General features: G+C 33.1%; 1 protein-coding gene across 1 annotated transcript in view; it reads left to right on the plus strand.

The window, feature by feature from the left end:
• LOC139517779 (von Willebrand factor A domain-containing protein 7-like) overlaps positions 1 to 14,470 on the plus strand; it is a 64,176-nt gene that overhangs the window by 22,911 nt on the left and 26,795 nt on the right. Inside the window, exons 2-7 of the mRNA XM_071309204.1 lie at positions 274 to 396; positions 2,505 to 2,678; positions 5,805 to 5,877; positions 6,233 to 6,330; positions 7,992 to 8,177; positions 9,545 to 9,964. Coding sequence (XP_071165305.1) covers positions 274 to 396; positions 2,505 to 2,678; positions 5,805 to 5,877; positions 6,233 to 6,330; positions 7,992 to 8,177; positions 9,545 to 9,964 — 1,074 coding nt within the window. The remainder of the gene's footprint in view (positions 1 to 273; positions 397 to 2,504; positions 2,679 to 5,804; positions 5,878 to 6,232; positions 6,331 to 7,991; positions 8,178 to 9,544; positions 9,965 to 14,470) is intronic.

Genomic DNA, 14,470 nt, shown 5'->3' on the forward strand with positions numbered 1-14,470 from the left:
TTGTCTTAAGGGCTTCTGGTGGAATGTTGTCCGGACCTGCTGCCTTTTCTGGGCGTCAACGCTTTTACAGCTTGTTTTATACCGACCTTTGTAAGTAGGTTAACTTAAGGTTTATGTGAAGCTTTTCATCTGCTTTGTTGATAACTGGTGTATTAGCTGGAGGTGGTCTATTTGGAAGTTCTTTAAAGTATTCGGCCCATCTATTCTTCAATAGTGGTAAGGACCGTCCCATTTTTGTCAATACACAATCTTCAATTCAATTTTCATTTGTAGATGAAACTGCAAGAGAAAACTACGGAGAAGTAGTGGATCTAATTATCTCAAGTATGAGTGAAAGGTTTAAAGAAGTTTACAACAATCCAACATATATCATGGCTGATGAACTGATAGCTGAAGGTCACTTTAACCATTAATTTTAATGTTTTAAGTCTATAATTATAAAATTTCATATACGATACAAATCGGATCTGACACAAGTGTTATCAACATATATGTGTATAATGCCGTAATTCGACCTATAATTGTTTACTCTTTACAAATTGTGAGCGGATAGACATATACATGTACCACATCTTTTCTTTTTATCTCTCTGGCGTTTTAAAAAAACAGTGACACCAAGTTTACATTTTTTTGTAAATTTTCTTTGGTGTGTATATAAAAAGAAGATGTGGTATGCTTACCATTGAGACAACTCTCCACAAGAGACCAAATGACACAGAAATTAACACCGTACGGCCTTCAACAATGAGTAAAGACCATACCGCATAATCAGCTATAACAGGCCCCGAAATGACAATGTAAAATTATTCAAAAGTCAGTATCACTGGACTGATCGTGATAAAAGTTTCGTTCCCTTTAATTAAAAACAAACGTTATTTGTTTTCGCCGAACCGCACGAGTGTTTTCGTGAAAGAAATATTTGTCATGGTTCCAGAAAACTAACCATAGAACAACGATGTGAACTATAAGGGACCAGCGTGGGGTGTACAACATTTGATATTAATGGGCCTGGTAAAAATGAATAACATGACCTTAAAAGTACACGAAAGCGAAAGTAAACACATGAAAAATGAGGGTTGGGATCCCGCTAACATGTTTAACCCCGCCACATAATTTATGTATGTGCCTGTCTTAAGTCAGGAGCCTTTAATTCAGTGGTTGTCGTTTGTTTATGTTTTACATATTTGTTTTTCGTTCATTTTTTACATAAATAAGGCTGTTAGTTTTCTCGTTTGAATTGTTTTACATTGTCTTGTCGGGGCCTATTATAGCTTACTATGCGGTATGGGCTTTGCTCATGGTTAAAGGCCGTACGGTGACCTAAAGTTGTTAATGTCTGTGTCATTTTGGTCTTTTGTGGATAGTTGTCTCATTGGCAATCATACCACATCTTCTTTTTTATATACCATAGTCGAGCAACATTCGGACTTACCTAATATGTACTGTACTAAAGTCAGAATCCCAACCCAAAAAATTTCGTTTTCTATACATATCGCGCATGCAGACAAGTAATAAATTCTAACTTGGGTGAAAATGAATGCTTTGTAAATTATTAGCCTAGCTAACACAACAAGTCATATCATTATACATGTATATTTTTTTGGGGCCCTTTATAGCTTGTTGTTCGGTGTGAGCCAAGGCTCCGTGTTGAAGGCCGTACCTTGACCCATAATTGTTTACTTTTATAAATTGTTATTTGGATGGAGAGTTGCCTCATTGGCACTCATACCACATCTTCCTATATCTATATGAGCTCTAAATGGTAACCCTCACTAAATTGGATAAAATGGTGTACATACTTATATTTTTACATTTTCAAAGTTTATTGTATATATATATACTCTGATATTTCTTCTCTTATGTTAACTTCTTAACTTGAATTGCGGAATTCAAATGTACAAATGAACATGCTGTTGACTCATAATAAGGTGTTGAATCATTGTCACTTTTCTCGAGTTTATTTACTATTCTAATGTTAAGCAGTATATTAACCAAATAGCGTGTCCTATTCCTACAATATGCCCTGTCAGGTTTTCTGAAATTTGTCACGATATGGCGGTTGTTGTCATTGCGTTGCTGTATTTTACAGCAAGTCGACGTTCAAATTGTGAAGACTGCTTTTAGTTTGTACAAATATTGTCTTAGTCATCCCACTCGATCGTCGATGTATACAACATCCACACTTTAATTGGCATTCACAATATTCTTTAATATTGCTTATTCATTTTTTGATCTGGGTAAGTACATTAATCTTCTTTGATTGCAAAACTAGGAGAGTGGGGAGTGAGTAATTACACCATCTACAGAATTATATAAAGAGGAAGGCTTCTCCAGACCAATGTTCAGCTCATAATTATAACAAATATAAGATATGTCTGTATGATCAGACTTTTTCACATTACTATTAAGATGTCATTTGCGACATTTTTGTGCTTTACCTCTCTCTACTCCGCATTATATTTTCCTAAAAATGTTTGATTTGTTTTGTGGAAAAAATATTTTAGGCAATTCCTATTTAATGAAAACGAGGCAGACAATTATAGAACTATCAACAAAAGACAAATTAGATATAAATTTCATTGCGGATTTAATTGGACGCTATCTACTGACCCTTCAAATGTTCTATTGTAACACAAACTGGGTAGAAATTGAACACAACAAAATCTGTGAAAATCTCGGTAAGTACATTTTTTAAGGCTTGTAGACACTTGTCTCACAATCTTTTTTTTCTACATACCTTAACTGTGGCTTGTAAACTCAATATCCCTCTCTATATGTACTTCTAGCTAAATTTCAACATAACAGTTAATTAATAAATGTTCCATCATGATGATACAGGACCGTAAGGTGCTGAGAATGACAAAAAATAATTGGCTTTGCCATCTTTGATATTATGTTCAGAAAAGAAATGTATTCCAGATTTTTACAGAAAATATTATCGTAGGAAAAGACTTTGAATTTGGAAAGGCTTTTGCGTCCAATTTTATCTTTCCTGTAAGAGTTATAACTTCTGACGAATCTATCCAATTGAATAGAAAAACATCATATTTGAATAAGATGAAAGGAACACAGCCAAATAAAATGTGTGCTAAGAAGGATTTGAATTAAGCAACAACACATTTAGAAGGCTTTTAATAACATTTTATACTGAAGAATATCTGGATTTAATGTTATTGTTCGAGAAATTTAAATAAAAGAGGGACGAAAGATACCAGAGGGACAGTCAAACTCATAAATCGAAAAAAAGACTGACAACGCCATGGCTAAAAATGAAAAAGACAAACAGACAAACAATAGTACACATGACACAACATTGAAAACTAAAGAACAAGCAACACGAACCCCACTAAAAACTAGGGGTGATCTCAGGTGCTCCGGAAGGGTAAGCAGATCCTGCTTCATATGTGGCACTCGTCGTGTTGCTCATGTCATAACAAATCCGGTAAATAGTCTAATTCGGTAGGTCACATGCATGAAAGGGAAGGGAGTTGTTAGTTACGACGTAAGGCACATATCCGATATCATCTGTGAAACGGTTATTCCATAACGGTCAACCAACTCGTCATGGCGTCCGTAAAATTTACGAAGGGATGATTTCAAAATCACCATTTGGAACTGTTGGTTTGATAGCTTCCTTGTGAGCAGCATCCCTCTATCAATAAAATCATGATAAGAAATACAAGCACGGAATATCGTATAAATTGGGAGAAATATATCCCGTATGTAGGTGCAGCTGGAATGTTGCTACTTAGAAATGGAAAGTTCACAATTGGATTTGCAGTAGATCTTTAAAATTTCGGTACAGATATGATTTAATTTAAAGCCTGTTAGTCTTTCAAAAATTCATAAATTAAGGCTTTAGTATGAACCTTCAACCCCCTCAGGCGGCCAGGCACAGTTGACCTTATATGAATTTTAGGTCCTTTTTTGCCTTCAAGCTCCTGAAGTTTCAGTGCATTTTGGCATCCCTTGCTTTCAAATATTGGGGATATGAATTTTATTTGTGAATTGACATCTCAATAAGCGCTTCGGACACAACACAGTTGTTTTCTATTTACTACCACTGGATCTAATTGATGGCCTGTTCATCCCCGATGGTATCATGCTCATCGGTCAGTGTTTTGGCACTGACATGATTTAAAACATATTAAACTTATTTCAAATTCGATTTTATTATAAGTTAAGAAAAATTTTAACAGCATAGATCCAACTTATTCAGCTAAAGTAAATCTTAGATGAATTTGATATATTTTTTTAGGTCACGTTCGGCTCCTTATGCTTCAACATATTTACGTATCTCTGACTTTTTAGCTCACCTAGCCCAAAGGACCAATTGAACTTTTCTCATCGCTTGTCGTCCTTCGTCCGTCATCGTCCGTCGTCTGATGTCTGTCGTCGTCCGTCTTCAATAACTTTTACAAAAATCATCTCCTCTGAAATTACAGGGGCAAATTTGACCAAACTCGGCCACAGTCATAATTGGAGTATCTAGTTTGAAAAATTTGTCCGGTGACCCGGCCAACCAACCAAGATGGCCACCATGGCTAAAAATTGAACATAGGGGTAAAATGTACATTTTTGCTTATATCTCTGAAACAAAAGCATAAAGAGCAAATCTGACGGGGCAATAATGTTTATCAGGTCAAGATCTATCTGCCCTGAAATTTTCAGATGAATCAGACATACCGTTGTTGGGTTACTGCCCCTTAATTGGTAATTTTAAGGAAAATTGTCCGTTTTTGGTTATTATCTTGAATATTATTATAGATAGAGATAAACTGTAGACAGCATTAATGTTCAACAAAGTAAGATGTACTAATAAGTCAACATAATCAAAATGGTCAGTCGGTCCCTTAAGGAGTTAGTATCCTTTATAGTCATTTGTTTTTACAATTGTTTTATAAATGTTTGTAATCTTTTACAAAAATCTTCTTCTCTGAAACTTCTAAGACAAATTTAACCAAACTTGTCCACAATCATCATTAGGGTATCTTGTTTAAAAAAAAAAGTGCCCGATGACCCCGCCTGTGAACCAAGATGGCACACATGGTTAAAATGGAACATAGGGTAAAATGCAGTTTTTGGCTCATATCCAAAGCATGTAGAGCAAATCTGACGTTGATAAAATTGTTTATTAGGTCTGCTCTTAAATTGTTTTACCAACCAGGCAACTCGTTGTTGGGTTGCTGCCCCTGAATTTGTAATTTTATGAAAATTTTGCAGCTTTTGGTTATTATCTTAAATATTATTATAGATAGAGATAAACTGTAAACAGCAATAATTACAGCAAAGTAAGACCTAAACATAAGTCAACATGATCAAAATGGTCAATTAATTGTGTAAATTTTTGTAAATTTTTTCTACTTGGCCGAGTTCATTATAGATAGAGATAATTGTAAGCAGCAAGAATGTTCAGTAGAGTAAGATATACAAATACATCACCATCACCAAAACTCAATTCTGTCATGAATCAATCTGTGTCCTTTATTTAATATCCACATAGACCAAGGTGAGCGACACGGGCTCTTTAGAGCCTCTTGTTTATTTTTCTTTTCATATATAGGTTTACACAAATATGTACCCTTACAACAACCCTTACATAATTCTAAATGAAGTCAACGTATGACAACATACAAACTGGTGAAACCCAGAGTTCCTGTACCAAATATTGACCAGGAATACAAACGTTCGTCTGTTCAATTAAATTGTTATAAAATTACTGATTAAATATATAAAACAAATGTGTTTGCATGCAAATAAAGATACAAAATGCACTTTAAGTGATAAAAAACTTTTTCTTTTAGGTATGACAGACAAATTTGACGTTCCCTTGTCAGACGCCGATGAACCTAGTTGTCGTAACTGCAATGAAAAGAAGTAAGTCAAATGATTTGATATAAACAAAAATCTGTTTTTGCTAGCCTGCTGGTTAAACTATTTTTTTTAACACATACTATGTATTGAGACATTTAAATGACACATGGAAAGAAGAAGAAGAAAATTAACCTGTATGCATTAGACTAGATATCATAGTATCATATATATACATAGTACTTTATCTGCAAAAAAGAAGATAACCGATATGAGTAGATTACAATATTATTTGTACTAATAATAAAAGCAGTTTTATGGTCGAATGAACTTGGGGAGACCCGTTTATACATGTAGCTATGTTAGTTACACATCTCTAATTGTAAATTTAAACAAATAGTAATTTGTCTCATATTTACAGAGAGGGAGATTGTAAAACAAACCTGATAACGACAAAACTGACCAGTGGCTATCTTGAACTTAAAACAAGAGGAGGCAAGGGAGGCAAGAAACCATGGAGTATGTATCAATGAACTACAATATAATTGTCTATTGGTATATCACAAAATCTAAGCATATATCTAAGCTAACAAAATAACATAAAAAACCCATGAAAATAGATTTCGTAACCTATATTGTTTTTCTTCATATTTTCAAGTCTATATATTTATGGGAAAAAAAATGTGGTATGATTGCAAATGAAGCAACTAGCCAGAATTCAATTAACGTACATGTAACTTTATATTAACGAACGGCCATCAAAATGATCAAACACCATACCATATAGTTAGCTAAAAAATGTCCCGACACGTCGAGATGTAAACGAATAAAAAATATAAGATGAATATATCCCGAAATCAACAAGGTTAAATAAAATCTTAGAATATAGTAAAGATATTTTGATAAACATTCATGGAACTTTAATTTCAGTCTAGTGAGGTAGCTATTCAAGATGTTTGGATGTAGAGAACACATCATTATTATAATAATGAAACATCTAACTTTATTCAAACATTGCAAAAGTGTAGCTGTTTGGATCTGATCAATTTCGAACAATGTTCAAACGAGCGCTTATTTGGAAGAACATTTAATTCGCCTATAGCTACATTAGCAGGAACCGACCGTGCATGGGCTATATATCCGGTCAAGGTCGTTAAAAACGTCCATCGTCATTAGCAGGGTGGATTTTTTTTATTTTCTTCTGTTATCTTCAATTTCATTGTAATATATATAAATGTATTATTCTACTCATTATTATCACATGACATGTTCTAAACACTCAGCCATTTCACTTTGAAATGAGTACAAAGGATGATAGATTTAGATATATGCAACATCATCCGTTTATAACAGTACATGGTAATATTCTATACAAAGCACCAAAATGTCGTCATTAACCTCAAATGCTAACCATACCTTTTAACAAACTTATTCAGAAGGGATATTGTTACGATACTGTAGTCATGTTATTAAAATGGAATATTTTGGAATTGCTATTGATTCACTCATAACGTAACGTCGTTATTGCATCGAAAATAAACACATTTATTCTTAAACAAGTTGTTGGCATAATAAGGGTTATGGTCTTCTCTTATATTTTATGATGGTAATACTATGATAGTTAACCCCTAAGTAAAGGAAGGGATTGTGATCGATTTTCAAATTCAACTAGTTTAATTGAGGCCTGAAGCTTGCATGTCAGTAACTGCTAGTAGCCTTTTGAAAATATATGTATCATTGTCATTTTGCTTAGTTTCTTCTGTTAACCATTCTGACATCGGGCTCACTGGAGGGTTGAAATTGTACAAAACGTGTTTTATCCCAGCTCATTTTTGCGCTTGTCCCACTTCAGGAGCATCTTGTCTGAGAAAGTTCTGTTTGTTTTTATAATGTTAGTTCATTTATATAATTCGGAGTTTAGTGTGACGTCCATTTTCACTGGATTAGTACACATTTTTGTTTAGGAGCAAGCTGAAGCCCGCTTCCGAGGGCAGAATTTTCTCGCTGTGTTAAGGACCCATTGGTGCTATTTGGTTCTTTATAGTCTTTGGTCGGGTTGTAGTCTTTCTGACACATTTTCTATTTTTATCTATTTCCAAAACAAGGGATGCTTTATTGATCTAAGTTTATTTAAAGTGAGAAACAGTGAATAATCCAATTGTTTCTAATTTTTGTACAAGATACTAACTGGCAAGACGTTGGAAAATGCAGTCACGGTGGTACATTGGACGTTTCATCTGACATTCCAGCACGTGGTGGTATAAACAAAGAAACTCCAGACTATCGTTTATCGCCTCATTATTTCTTACACAATAACAGTGGGAATGCCGCAATTACAGCTTCAGTACATTTCCTCGTAGATAAAGGTTTGAATCTATACACATAATGAAAATGATAACATTTCACAATTATCAATGTGTTAACAAATATACAAACTAATAAAATGATAGATAAATCGTAATTGATTCTACATTTTAAGCGTTTTATTTTTTCACGTATGTTTTAAAGTCTAAGTGTTGTTTCATTTTAAAATTTGGTCTGATAAAGAATGTTATGCATTTTGTAATTGACCTGTTACATATCTCTATTTCTAGAATGTAGTGTTTTGCAAATGTTCACTAACAAACTGTTCATAGGCTTCATCTAAATTTGTAAGAGAGGTAAAAGTTTCAGTAACGCATACAAATATCTGATGTATATTTTGTTAAACATTATCCGTTGCCACTTTATAAAACTCAATAACACTAGAACACAACCGTTAAATCGCGGGTATTTAGAGCTTGGTTGAAAGTATATAAACTGTTGTAGGATGGATTTTTGTAAAATTTTTGTCTGGAGAATTTCAGAAAAGGTATCAAACTGAGTCATAGCCATAGGCATTTGTAGACAGGATAATTATTTTAAGCCCTCTCCCTTTTTTCCAAAGTCAGTTATTTTTTTGCTTCCTGATAAATTCCATGATTTTCGCGTTTCTGTATACTATGAACATACATATAATATAAATAATGTGTATTTGCTATTAACTATCAATTTTAAGTTTCTTCTACACGGCAATCATTGCTATATTATATATAGACAGTCTCTATATATTATAGGATTATAATCATAGTGACTGTACATGCAGAGGGTTGAACTGAAGAACGCGAAATAAAATTGCCATTTCGAGATGAACGAACAATTAAAAATTTCTTGCACGTTGATCTTTTTATCGATTTGGAGAAACACGGTGATTATCGAACCTTTTGCACGGCTGTACGTGAAATTAAAAATGGATAAACATGTTGCACGAAAATAAGCCTTTACGTACCCCATCTTTTAAAGTTTAAAATCGGAAGTTTTGGGTATGACTTAAAAATCGGTCTGATGACGGAAACAATATCCGGACGCCTTTTTTTCGTTTTTCTCCCCCAAAAAAAACCAAACTGAATAATCATAAGAATGGTACCTATAGGACACAGAGGCATGATGATTTATTTATTAAGAAAGGAAGAGAAGCGACACACAAAATGATGTCTTCTCGTTTAATAGTGTAGATGTCCATATCCGCTTTTAATGCACATTTATTCAGATTTCCCCTTTGTGACTCATTGTTATTTGTTGGTGCATTTGATGTTCCCAGTTTTAAATCTTTCATTATCTTATTCAATACATAAATATACTTTGATTGATATATGCATTATGAAATATAATATCATTAGTAACTGATATTAAACTTAAAGTTTATTTTATCTAGAAAATGGACTAGTATCGGCGATAGGAACAAAAGCCTTTGAAAGCATATTCCATATACGATATCTTCCTCTGGTTATGAAGAAGAACACCACAGTTGGATTATCATCAATGACAACTAATTCGTGGGTTTCAAATCGTCCAAATAATCGCACAGTAACTACAAGCAAATCAAATGGCAATACAGTATCTCCAAGTACCATCATGACGTCCACCAGAAAGCCAATTGATGTAGCAAACTTCGTCTATCAACCAGTGTGTTACAATTGTTTCCAACAATCGTTATCACTTATACTGGTAATCGATAATACTGGTTCTATGAGTGACGATATCTTCCAAGTAAGGGGTCAAGCTATAGATATAGTGAAGAAGGCATACAGTTCACAACTCTACAACTATATCTTGGTAACATTTAATGATCCTGGTAAGCAAAAAGATAAAGATTGAAGTCCACAAAAATGAACTCCTTTTTCGCTATTATATTATTGAAAGGCCTTCAATATTAATCCATAGACTGAGGTAAGTAGTGTAAAGGGAAAACCGTGCAAATAGGTTTGTAGATTTTACTAAAACCTTGATTGCTGGTATCTTTTACCGAATCGGTTTTCTATGAAATTCTAACTGCTATAAAATATGTTCATCATATTCCAAAACGGTCAATCAAAACATGAAGGTGTAATAAAAACACGAGAAGAGACCTCAATTTTTTTTGTAATTATTTTATTTTTCAAGATGAAACATGTGAAATTACATAATACAGTATTAGATACAAAGTATAAAAAAGTTAATTAACACTTGTTAGATCGATTAAATCATAATGGTATCATAAATATAAATATTACAATTGATTTTGTTAATTAAATGCTGCTTCTAACAATTGTTATATCTATTTTGCGTGACTGTATTTATGCATCCCGTCATACTTTGAACGACAAAATTATTTCATGTCTACCTGTGCAAATTTCAAACGCGCAAAATACATCAGTACTCAAAACCTCTTCACTGATGGGTGCATTTTACATAGACAAATAAAATCGTATAATATAATCAAAATGAGGATGTTAATTTGATGTATGCCTTTTTGTGCTTCTTCGTTACATTTGTTGTTTTTACAGTGATTAAGATAATAACACAATGTTGACAGCTGTACCCCTATTTTTGACATTTTTAACTATTGTGTCTGTTTGTTTTGTTCACGCATCGGTGACAATAATGTGATACGACTGTCATACAAGTGAGAGGTTTAGCTAGCTATAAAACCAGGTTCAATTCTCCATTTTCTACATATGAAAATGTCTGTACCAAGTCAGGAATATGACAGTTCTTGTCCATTCGTTTTTGATGCGTTTTGATATTTGATTTTGTCATGTGATTATGGACTTTCCGAATTGATTTTTCTCTGAGTTCAGTATTTTTGTGATTTTACTTTTTGCCACTTCTGGTCCATGTTTATTTTTTGTGTAGGGGTTAAGAAACATACAAAGTATTTTTCTATTTTAATCCAATTTTTTAAATACTCTATCCCACCATATTTTGTTGGCAATATGCTCTTACATCTACATTTGTATATATAATATTTAAGTAACAACAAGATATTATTAACTGTTTTACTGTTGACAAAATCTTCAGACACACTTAAATGACCTCTTTTGCACTGAAAGGCAAGAAGATGTCATAATTTCTAATCTATAATAGAAAACCAGAAGTTTTGTGTTGCATTACATTTCTAATAATGTGAAAAATATTATCTCTAATTTCTGAACAAAATATACATAGTTCAGTTTCTTTTAATTTACATAAATTTTGAATAAAAAGGAATTACATGGTAGAATCCTATGAACTATCTTAAATTGAAAATTTTGTAAAAACGAATTTTTGGTTATAATGAAGGGCATGGAATAAATAGCATTCCAATCTTCAATCTTCATATATAGGTCTATTTCCCATTTATTACGGGAAGATAAGGATAATACTCTAGAAATAAATTAAAGAAAAATTTACAAGATTTTGGTTCTTTTTTCACTTTATCTACTAATTTATTTTCCATATTATCTAGTTTAGAACTACCTTCTATCATACTTTTCCATCTATTTGGAATAGCACTTAAAATACCATAAAACTCTACAAAATTAGTATTGATATCATACTTTTTTTTACAAATTCTTCATATGAGAATAATGTATTATTATCTGACACCAGATCATTGATAAAAAGTATACATATTTCAATATATCTACCCTTCAAAATCATCTTGCCATCCATTTTGATGTTTGGATTTGGACTGGGCCAGAATATCTGTATTGTTTTCAACTTTCAGCTTATTTTTTAATTTTAAAAAATTTACCAGGATATCATGCCAAAAGGGATTGACTTTTTTTGCTAAATAAAGCAATCCTTCGGTACTTAAATGTAAAATTTTGTCCCCCCCCCCAATTTTTGTATATAACTAACTAGCAAAACTTTCATTGGAGAGTAATTGTGGGGGTCTAACAATTTATACAGCCAAGACATTTTTACACTATAACAAAAATAGTAAATATTAGGCATCTTAAGACCGCCATCACAGTGTTCGGACATAACCACTGTTATTTTCACTTTATCTGGTTTTCCTTTCCATAAAAAATATATTTTGAATCTCCTTCAAAATTCCATCTGGGGGGTTAGGAAGGACAGTCAGAACTTGAACCAAAATAGGAAGTGCTAAAGTTTTAATCACAACAACCCTCCAAATATGTGTTAGTTCTCTATAAGCCCAAGTATTAAGAAGTGACTTGATACTGTTTATTTTGTCTGTAAAATTACATAGAGTCTTATCCATTTTAGCAAGCTCAAACCATATACCTTATAGTTTGAACCTCCGAGAAAGGTTCCAAACAAGATTTTTTTCTGGCAAAAGTTTTTCCATACTTCTCTTTTTTGACCCAATTCATATGGACTCAGTTTTGTCAATATATCACCTAAGTCCAGCACATTCTGAAAATTTATCAAACAAATTCAAAAATAGATTGAGAGACTTTTGATCACCATCCAAGACTAGGGAAATAAAAGTATGGTCAAAGCCATAAAACTGCAAAGCCTCTAGTATAAAAGACCATTCGACCGTGTCGAAAGCTTTTTCAAATCGACTAGGTAAAAGTCCAGGAATGTCGTCTTCCTCCATCTTTTCCATCAGATCATCAATAAATCTAGTACATTCGCCAATATACCTACCTTTAAGAAATCCTTTTTGTGTTTGACTAATTATATTTACCAACACCTTTGTTTTAGTCTATTTGCTAAACTTGCTGTAGCTATCTTATAGTCTACACATAAAAGGGTGATAGGTCGCCAGTTCTTTAGATAAAATTTTGACTTACCCTCCTTTGGTTATACAAGTAATGAGTCCCTGCCTTTGTGTGATAGAGAACGTTCCATATTTTAAAGCCTCATTTAAACATCTTTCCAGTGGTATATTAATATCATTCCAAATTTATTTATAAAACTCAACAGTAAATCAATCTATACCAAGTGATTTGGAGTTCTTCATTAGTTTAAGAGAAGACAAACATTCCTGCATTGTTAAAGGTCCCTAACAGGAACCCACCTCTTCCTCATTCGGTCTTGTAATAAAAGGATCAATGGTTTACAACTAGTATATATTTTTTTATAAAACTGTTTATGTTTATTTCTAATAGTACTGGGATCTGTTATCTCAGTCTCGTCCTCCAAAATAAGTTTGGGAATATTTTTTTCTGTGAAGTGTTTTTTTTCTCCAAAAATAGTTACTTCCCTTTTCCCCTTCTACTTGCCATTTTGCCTTAGCTCTTGTTATTATCCCTTTAACCTTGTTTTCCCTCAATATTTTGAATTCTAGTTCGATCCCTTCTCTTTCTTGGTATTCTGATGGCAAGTAATGTTTTTTTTTTTTTATTTTTTTTTATCTAATACTGATATCTTATATAGTAATTCTTTTTCTATTTTATTTCCTTCTTTTTTCTGGAAAGACGAAAATGAGTTTGCAGATCCACGGACTTTCATCTTAATCCTATCCCATAAAAGCTGATAGCTTATATTAAACTGTTTATCCTCTGTCTTAATATCCATAGATGGATCAGACTCATATTCTTCAATGACAGTTTTGATGTTCTCTATTACTTTCTCAATAAATTCAGTTTCTCTCAAAAGACTGTTATTCAATTTCCATGTACCCTTCCCTCTTATCTGACTAGAAAACCTTAAATTAATCAATACAGGAGAATGATTCGATCTGTAACTTAACCCCATATCTGATGAAACTACACATTTTTCTATATCAGAGGTAATCATGAAGTAGTCCATATGACTTTGTTTGTGATTTGGGCCCCGCCATGAGTACCTCTTATCAAAAGGGTGCTGCTGACGCCATATATCTAATAAATCTAATTCATGCATTACCTCATGAATCTTGGCTTTTGACTGGGGGTTATTGTTATGCGATAGTAGAGGGGCATTATGTTTTCTGGTCTGTGCGTTCGTTCGTCCGTTCGTTCGTCCATCCGTTCGTCCGTCCGTCTGTCTCGCTTCAGGTTAAAGTTTTTGGTCAAGGTAGTTTTTGATCAAGTTGAAGTTCAATCAACTTAGTACACATGTTCCTTATGATACCATCTTTCTAATTTCAATGCCAAATTAGAGTTTTTATCCCAATTTCACGGTCCACTAAACATAGAAAATGATAGTGCGAGTGGGGAATCCGTGTACTGAGGACACATTCTTGTTTCCTTGATAATTTAATGTGTCCATGTCATTATCTTGAACAACATTCCAATCTCCCGCTACTACAATTGACGAATTGCCATAGTGGGACATTTTGTGTTTTATGTTCTCAAAAAAGACTGGGTCATCATTGTTCGGTCCACATATAGCTCCAAAGTTATACGGTAGTCCTGAATGGTGATATCTAGTATAATAAAAT

Source organism: Mytilus edulis, chromosome 3, assembly GCF_963676685.1.
Source record: "Mytilus edulis chromosome 3, xbMytEdul2.2, whole genome shotgun sequence".
In the NCBI taxonomy this organism is placed as follows: domain Eukaryota; kingdom Metazoa; phylum Mollusca; class Bivalvia; order Mytilida; family Mytilidae; genus Mytilus; species Mytilus edulis.